Raw genomic sequence first — 9,039 nt, 5'->3', positions numbered from 1 at the left:
TTTTTTTTTTTTTTTTTTTTTTTTTTTTTTTTTTAAGAGGTTTGACAGAGGGAACTGCAACTGCTACATGGTCTTATCGTCCCAAAATTGAAGGGAGAAGGAAGACAGGATAGGAGAAAGCCAGCCATTCCGAGAATGAACACTATATAAAATCTGCCCCGGGTGGGAATTGAACCTGCAGCCTAGTGCTTATAAGAAATGTTTGCTTGTAAAAAGTGTAAGGACTGTAAGGGAACCAAACACCATACAGTAAGTTATTCAATGCTATTGACCTCCAGGTCAGTGGTTGAGGGTCACTTGGTTCAAAAGATTAATTTGGTATGCTTTCTACTTTACACCTTAAAAGTTACAGTTTAGCCAGCCAGCTGGAGGGTAGCATGTTTGCCTGGTAACCACTAGGTCATGGTTTGGATTCCCACTTTGCATAGAGTTTATCCTATACATATAAGGTTTGTTCTTAGAACGACTCGCTTTCTACTATCCTGTTTTTCTTCTTTGCCTTAACCTTAATAGTTACAATTCCCTCTGTTAAACCTCTTTTAAAAATTATCAGGGATTGTGAATTGGTACCATTTTGATTGAATCTATTATCATGATTTATTTATCTAAATATGACATCAAATTTGAATTTGTGTAACACACTGTCCGACTCGCTTTCTACTATCCTGTTTTTCTTCTTTGCCTTAACCTTAATAGTTACAGTTCCCTCTGTTAAACCTCTTTTAAAAATTATCAGGGATTTTGAATTGGTACCATTTTGATTGAATCTATTATCATGATTTATTTATCTAAAAATGACATCAAATTTGAATTTGTGTAACACACTGTTCTCTTTGAAGGGAACCAAACACCATACAGTAAGTTATTCAATGCTATTGACCTCCAGGTCAGTGGTTGAGGGTCACTTGGTTCAAAAGATTAATTCGGTATGCTTTCTACTTTACACCTTAAAAGTTACGTTTTAGCTAGCCAGCTGGAGGGTAGCATGTTTGCCTTGTAACCACTAGGTCATGGTTTGGATTCCCACTTTGCATAGAGTTTATCCTATACATATAAGGTTTGTTCTTAGAACAACTTGCTTTCTACTATCCTGTTTTTCTTCTTTGCCTTAACCTTAATAGTTACAGTTCCCTCTGTTAAACCTCTTTTAAAAATTATCTGGGATTGTGAATTGGTACCATTTTGATTGAATCTATTATCATGATTTATTTATCTAAGAATGACATCAAATTTGAATTTGTGTAACACACTGTTCTCTTTCATTTTTCAGATAACAATGTCAGATGAAATTTTGAATTCATCCAAAAGTAGTAAATGTGGTGATCATGATCCTCCCAAAATTCACCCTAAAAGCCCCAAAACCCCTCCCCCTCCAAGGACACCTCCAACACCCCCAAATATAAATAAACCCCTCCTGCTTAGTGATGAACAAAAATCAAACTTATCAAAGGATGCCTTGTTTGATTATATTTGTGATATTGAAAATTATGTTGGTGCTCTTGAATCACAAACATCTAACCAAGAAGGTAGTGTACTCTCAGTGTATTTTTATCCATTAATTTTTTTCTAATATTGTTTTTTTCCCCCCACTGTTGTCTGTCAAATTCATTTAAACCAAACAGGTATCATCATATATTTTATCAATGTGTGCTCTTGAATCACAAACATCTAACCAAGAAGGTAGTGTACTCTCAGTGTATTTTTATCCATTAATTTTTTTCTAATATTGTTTTTTTTTTCCCCCACTGTTGTCTGTCAAATTCATTTAAACCAAACAGGTATCATCATATATTTTATCAATGTCTATATTGAACAAATGATATTATTTTGGTATAAATTGTGATAACTACTTATCAATCGGAAATTGTGACAATAATTGGAGGTAAATGGATCATCTGCTTACACTCATGTCTAAATGTCTTTTGTTAACTTTATACTGGTCAACATGAATAACAGATAATATTGATATTAGTGTCTGGTATTACTTAAGTAAGTAGGTATAATGTAAACTGTTTCTTCAATATTATGTAGGTGTTTGGAAGTTCACACCAGATAGGTAAGTCATTGTGTACCCCTGGGGCTGAGTGGTTTGGACCTCTATTCGAAGGTGCTGGCTTCGAATCCCGACCGTAGCGGAAATTTTCTGACCGGACTTTACCGCCCCCTATTTTTGGATGTAAAAAAAGTGTCTTGAAGGTTCTGAGGTTCAATCTGTCTAAATCACTTTCTTTAAATTTATTTAAATGCTAAAAGAAGTAAGTCATGTAAGTATGGAGTCTTGAAAATTTAAGTAGTTCCTCTGAAAAATAGTCCGAGCTGTGTTCCTCAAAGCAACTTAACATTTTTGCACTTCACATTTCACAATTCTTCTACATCTCAGCAATTTCTTTTGATTTGTGGTCACAGTAATACAGGGAAGCGGCTCATGGCCAAATGCAGACTCCTGTACCAAGAGAATGAAGAGCTGGGTAAAATGATATCCAGTGGGAGACTGGCCAAACTAGAAGGAGACTTGGCCCTGCAGAAAAGTTTCTCCGAGGAGGTGAAAAAATCGCAATCAGGTGAGAGACAGAGTGACAGAGGTTGATTTCCCCTCTCTCAAATTAAAAAGAACATGAGTGGGTCTTTTTCTTTCCTTATCCTACCTACATCCTGTATTCCTATAATAAGGAAAGTACCTAATGTATTTGATAGGTATCGCTGTATACCTGCTAACCTTGAATCACAAACATCTAACCAAGAAGGTAGTGTACTCTCAGTGTATTTTTATCCATTAATTTTTTTCTAATATTGTTTTTTTCCCCACTGTTGTCTGTCAAATTCATTTAAACCAAACAGGTGTCATCAAATATTTTATCAATGTGTACCTATATTGAACAAATGATATTATTTTGGTATAAATTGTGATAACTACTTATCAATTGGAAATTGTGACAATAATTGGAGGTAAATGGAACATCTGCTTACATTGAGAGACAGAGTGGCAGAGGTTGATTTCCCCCCCCCCCCTCTCAAATTAAAAGGAACATGAGTGGGTCTTTTTCTTTCCTTATCCTACCTACATCCTGTATTCCTATAACTCTGCTAACATAGCAGCGCTAAAATCTTTAGTGAAGATGGTTTTACCCTCAATTCGACGACAAGCTAAACACCTCATCACACTAACTTCAACAAGCCTGAATAGAGTTGGGAAAAGGCGACAACACGCGATTGTCCTGAAGGTCACCTATCCAAATATCAACCACGCGCAACGTTAATTAACTTCTGAGATCTATTGAGCTCTGGTGCATCCAATGTGCTGTCACCGCTGGCGTCGCGGACAAACCAAGCAAAATCGTCGCGTTGATTTGAGACTCCGATCATTCTAATACCTATTCATTTTAAGAATGCTTGGAGACTGTGGATTCTGTACAAAATAAATTATATTGGTCTCCGAGGATAATGGGAGAGCTGCTATACCGGGCTTTAATATTTTTAGGAAGCACTCGATTTTTTTTTTTTCTTGGGCTGGTGGCTAAAGTGCTAAACTCTCAAACAACAAACAATCGATTTGAAAAAAATAGCCAGGTTCTCCCAGTTCCAGTTGAGTGAAAAGTCGAAAGTTCAAGTGATAAAAGATTTCAGCGCCAAAAAATACATATAAAACCGTCGAGAAAAAAACTTTGGGAATTTTTTCCTGGAAAAATCCTCATCTTACTGGACTATTAGCATACCTACTCGATAGCTCGAAGACTGCCTTTAAAACAGTCTACGATCATTCTAATAGGTACCTATTCATTTTAAGAATGCTTGGAGACTGTGGATTCTGTACAAAATAAATTCTTCAATATGTAGGTGTTTAAGATCATCACAAAAATCAGATTTTGTGCATTATTTCTGTAATCTACTTATTTAGGTACCTATTTTTGTTTTTGGTCAAATTAACTTGAGTATTCTAGAGATTTTCAAGTAAACTATGAACATTAAATTTAACCAATTAGGTTAATTAATAGACAAATCATTAATTCAACATAAATTATGTAATTGAAAATATTCTAGGTTTTTTAAACAATTATATAAAATACATGCTTTGAATAGGTATTCTTAAATAATATAAAAAAGAATTAATAATAAATTGATGTTTAAATGGAGTGACCAAAATCTCAGTAAAACAAATAAATTCTTTATGAAAATAATAAAATTAAACTTATCTAAGTAGGTCATTTTAACAACAAAGTTCATACTTAAGTAAGTAAATATAAGTAAATACTTAATTCAATTAGGTACTTTAAGAACAAGTGCACTTATATCTTTTAAATAAGTAGTTGCATGCCATTAAGTAAAAAATATTTTCATACCTAAATTTGTGTTTTTGGAAAGATCTGACCAAAATCTCAGTAAAACAAATAAATTCTTTATGAAAATAATAAAATTAAACTTATCTAAGTAGGTCATTTTAACAACAAAGTTCTTACTTAAGTAAGTAAATACTTAATTCAATTAGGTACTTTAAGAACAAGTGCACTTATATCTTTTAAATAAGTAGTTGCATGCCATTAAGTAAAAAATATTTTCATACCTAAATTTGTGTTTTTGGAAAGATCTTTTTTATGTGAGCCACTTGTGAAAAATATTTATCCATTCTTAAATGATCTATCTTTGTTTATTGAAAATTCACTGTTGCCACAAAAAGAATTCATTAGTTGGCCCTCCTGGATTGCAAACTGGAATGTAAGTAAAAATCTACTCAAACAGAGGAATGAAACTGGAACCTACAGCAGAAACATCATCTGGCAATGAAATCCTGTTGTTTTGTGTTAACTTGTGGATTGTGAATTAAATAATCAATTTTAATTATGCTTCGGAAAAATTCAAAGAATAATTTTCAAATTTATTATTGATAGGTACGTAATTAGCTCCCTTACTTTGTTTTCGACTCACAACTTGTCATCATTTCATAAAAAAAGTAAGTGCCTGATTAATTACCTACCTGATTTACTTGTGATTATGTTGCTTAGAGTGCAAAAATAAATAAATAAATAAACCCATTTTGTGTTGAGTAAATCATAATTTAAGTATAACCCAATTTTCTTTGGTATTTACCTGCCTAATTATAGAAAGTTGCAAGTATGGTTTGGTAGATTGTAAGGAATTTTAATTGTGTTAAGCATAGTTACTTAAATGTTGTTTCCCACTTAATACCTAGATAAATTTTATGAATTGACTTGGAATTAACCACCACCTCCAGTTCCTAAATCCACCGCGCTAACCACTACAGTACCAAGGCTGGTTGGGTTGGTAGATAGATATTTTAGGGTGTGATCTGACAAAATAGGTACCATAATATTTCCTTTAGTGTGCTTTGACAAAATTGATTTTTTATTTAAATGATTTGTTGCAATAAATTTTGTTGCTCTGTAAATTTAGAATTTTTGCATCATTAGTGTGCTTTGACAAAATTGATTTTTTATTTAAATGATTTGTTGCAATAAATTTTGTTGCTCTGTAAATTTAGAATTTTTTGCATCCTTAGTGTGCTTTGACAAAATTGATTTTTTATTTAAATGATTTGTTGCAATAAATTTTGTTGCTCTGTAAATTTAGAATTTTTTGCATCATATCCAGCTATCTGTTGTTGATGGTGGACAGGTGGGTGATGTATGGAACTGTTTGAGTACCAAGATACAGGTGTCAGTGTTGGTATTTTGCTAAAGCATGTAATTTTATTTACCTATTTATTTTTGTACATCATAATTTCTATACAAACAAAAAGACATCAATTTTTTAAAGGCAGGAATTTCAACCTGAGCCTAACACCTACCCCCTTGCTTGACATCTAAGTTTTTTTTTTTCTAATATACATCAATCAAATCAGTAATGATTTATCAGAGGAAACAATATGATCTAAGTTTTTTAGGATCTACTATTTTTGTCTCTGTGTCATTAAAAAGAACAGGACAGATTGTGAAGACTTGGCCAAAACAACAGAGATTCATATTTATTTTTTACAATATTGCTTCTATCTATATACACTTGAATTTTGTAAATTCCAATGGATAAATTTTAATAATTAAACAAAGGGAAATGAAATGTTTATTAATATTGAAATGTTAATTTCATTTGTTTTTATTTATGTTTAAAAACCTTAATTGCAACAACTTTGATTGCCTCATGGCTCAAGGTACAACTTAATCAAATCAAATTACAAGATCAAGGTAAGAAAATAACTATTTCTGAGAGGAACCTGAATACATTTTAAATAACAACCAACAAAAACTAAGTAGGATGTACATTTATTGTATTTATTTTTTTACAACAGAGTATAATAATTCAAATGTCTATTTCTATTAAGAAAATAAACAAAAAAAAAAGTAACAGAAATAGTGATAAAAATTTACTTCAACAATTAGCTAAATCTACAATACCTATGGAACAATGCTTAGGTATAGAATTAACTACACCTGTTGCAGAAAGAATCAAGCATGTGGTGATATAGTGATAGCTTATCTCTAAACTTAGGGAGAAAATAGGTTGGGCCTGGTGAATAACCTTGAGGTAATATATTATTACACATTTAAATTTGGAATGTTCTCAATTTTATTTCACAGTAAAAAGGAATGAAATACCAGGGAATGTAAAGAGGTCAAATTAAATGCACCTTGACTGAAGCAATACATATAACTACAATTAATTAAATGTTAATAAATACTAACTTTGTAACCTTCATTATTTTTCATATCTCAAGAAAATGTCATACCCATGGCTAAATATTTGAGCCCCAAAACAAACCAGTTTGGAGTTACAAGACACTTCAGTCAGATATGGAGTGAACCTAAAATAAATATGGCAACCAGAATTCTTTTAAAATTTGAGATAGTAATATTGCTTAGCATTGAATTAATTTCAAGAGAAATGTGTAAAAAAATCATCTACCAATTTTTTTCCCTCAATGTTCAATCATCTTCTCAGTGTTCAAAGAACTTAAATTTATTCTGATTTAGCTTCAAGCTTAGCTTTCAAGGAAGCAGGCATTTCTAGGGGAGGAGGTCTGGGGATTCCAGCAAACACCTTGACAAAATCATAGATGAACCATTGGAGGGCAGTGAGAGTACCAATCATAATGATTCTGGGACCCAGACCCTTCCATAAACCTCCAAATCCAATCTTCTTGACAATGTCTCCAACACTTGCTCCTTTCTCTTGGTTCAGCTTGGACACCAAAGTATCAGCAGGGTGAGAGACAATAGCACAGAACACACCAGCAATGTATCCAGCAGCAAACGTCACAATCAACTGTTCACCTTTGGTACAATCAGCTCTAGGCTTTGGAACAACATGTGCATACAGCAACTCCACTGTTCTCTCAAAACAGGCAAACTTCATCATAGTGTATGGAATTTGTCTACCCCAGAGAGGGACCAAACTCTTGAAAAATGCATTCATGCCTTCCTGAGCATACATCTTTGGCACAGCTTCTCTCAGTGTGTTAGCAAAGCCAGCTGTAGTTTGAATTTTAACTTTGACTGCCTCCATGGGACTTAGAGCAATGTCAGCAAAGAATTCAGCAGAAGCAGAAGATGCAAGGTAGAGAGATGTTCTCCACAGGTAGGTATTCTCTTCACCTAGAATGTCAGAGTACAATACCTTGAAGTACTCGTACAATCCAAACTTACAGAGGCCTTGAGCCGAGTAACCAATTGCTGTTGGAGCCCATCCTCTTGCTAAACCTCTAGCTCCTTCTTCAGCAACGGTTACTTTGAATCCATGGATCAAGTTCTTGTACTTGTCAGCATTGACTTGCAGTCTGCACTTGACAAGATCCAATGGGGTGACCAGGGTATGAGTACTACCGCAAGACACGATTCCACCTAAACCACAGAGCAAGAAGTATTTGGGTGATCCAAATGCACAACTATCACCAGGCTGAATCGTGGTAGAGGCGGTGGCACATTTGGCCTGTGTGAATGGGTTCTTGAAAACATTGGACTTGGCTACTTCAAACAGAGATGGACTCATTTTGTTATTATCACTGGATCACCGAAATTACACAGAAAAAGGTAATAAAAAATATCACAAAATCCAATTAAAGTTAAAGATTTAAAGGAGAACCACCTCCTGCGGGAATCGGTGCGTAAAGGAAAAATTCCATAATTCCAAAGAGGTTTGGTGGATCAGCGAGCATGTGAGCAGCCATTTTGAAAAAAATATGGGTGACTGTGATGGCACCCATATTTAGGCCCGGACTAAAAATCCGGGCTCATAAGGTTGAAATTAGGTTTTTTTTAGCATACCTACTCGATAACTCGAAGACTGCCTTTAAAACAGTCTACGATCATTCTAATACCTATTCATTTTAAGAATGCTTGGAGACTGTGGATTCTGTACAAAATAAATTATATTGGTCTCCGAGGATACTGGGAGAACTGCTATACCGGGCTTTAATATTTTAGGAAGCACTCGATTTTTTTTTTTCTTGGGCTGGTGGCTAAAGTGCTAAACTCTCAAACAACAAACAATCGACTTGAAAAAAATAGCCAGGTTCTCCCAGTTCCAGTTGAGTGAAAAGTCGAAAGTTCAAGTGATAAAAGATAAGGATTTTTCTGATAAGCGGATAATTCTACAGAATTAGCGAAGAAAATCTCCGCCGTTGGAACCTTCCAATATGTGGTTCGAAATCTTACCTTCGTATGTCATTGTTTCCCTAGGCATCATGATTCCAGCTGAATTTGCTGCCAAATACCTGCATTTGTTTGCCAATGGAAATGTAAGTTGAGTGTGCATTTTTCTTTTGGTTATGTCTTCTGTGTATGTCCCACCATTGTTTGCAAGATGTATCCACCCAGAATGAAAGTATACCTAATTATCAATATGTGGTTCGAAATCTTACCTTCGTATGTCATTGTTTCCCTAGGCATCATGATTCCAGCTGAATTTGCTGCCAAATACCTGCATTTGTTTGCCAATGGAAATGTAAGTTGAGTGCAATATGTGGTTCGAAATCTTACCTTCGTATGTCATTGTTTCCCTAGGCATCATGATTCCAGCTGAATTTGCTGCCAA

At 34.2% G+C, this 9,039-nt stretch overlaps 2 protein-coding genes across 2 annotated transcripts in view; both read right to left on the bottom strand.

Moving 5' to 3' along the window:
- Nucleotides 1-1,909, bottom strand: part of LOC113466099 (phosphate carrier protein, mitochondrial-like) — a gene marked incomplete at its 3' end in the record, with an annotated part of 2,261 nt that extends 352 nt beyond the window's left edge. Inside the window, exon 1 of the mRNA XM_026821213.1 lies at nt 1,904-1,909. Coding sequence (XP_026677014.1) covers nt 1,904-1,909 — 6 coding nt within the window. The remainder of the gene's footprint in view (nt 1-1,903) is intronic.
- A 4,347-nt stretch (nt 1,910-6,256) lies between these two features.
- LOC103506049 (phosphate carrier protein, mitochondrial-like) lies at nt 6,257-8,128 on the bottom strand. Its single transcript, XM_017442693.2, has one exon. It carries the CDS (start codon nt 7,993-7,995, stop codon nt 6,967-6,969), a length of 1,029 nt encoding a protein of 342 aa, XP_017298182.1. The 5' UTR covers nt 7,996-8,128; the 3' UTR covers nt 6,257-6,966.
- Between the last annotated feature and the right edge of the window lie 911 nt (nt 8,129-9,039).

This window comes from Diaphorina citri, unplaced genomic scaffold (assembly GCF_000475195.1).
Source record: "Diaphorina citri unplaced genomic scaffold, Diaci psyllid genome assembly version 1.1 scaffold211, whole genome shotgun sequence".
Classification (NCBI taxonomy): Eukaryota; Metazoa; Arthropoda; class Insecta; order Hemiptera; family Psyllidae; genus Diaphorina; species Diaphorina citri.
This window is presented reverse-complemented; position numbering and strand designations above follow the sequence as displayed.

What these genes read in the sequence shown, in the direction of transcription:
- LOC103506049 (XM_017442693.2), bottom strand. Translation starts at nt 7,995, where the DNA reads ATGAGTCCATCTCTGTTTGAAGTAGCCAAGTCCAATGTTTTCAAGAAC.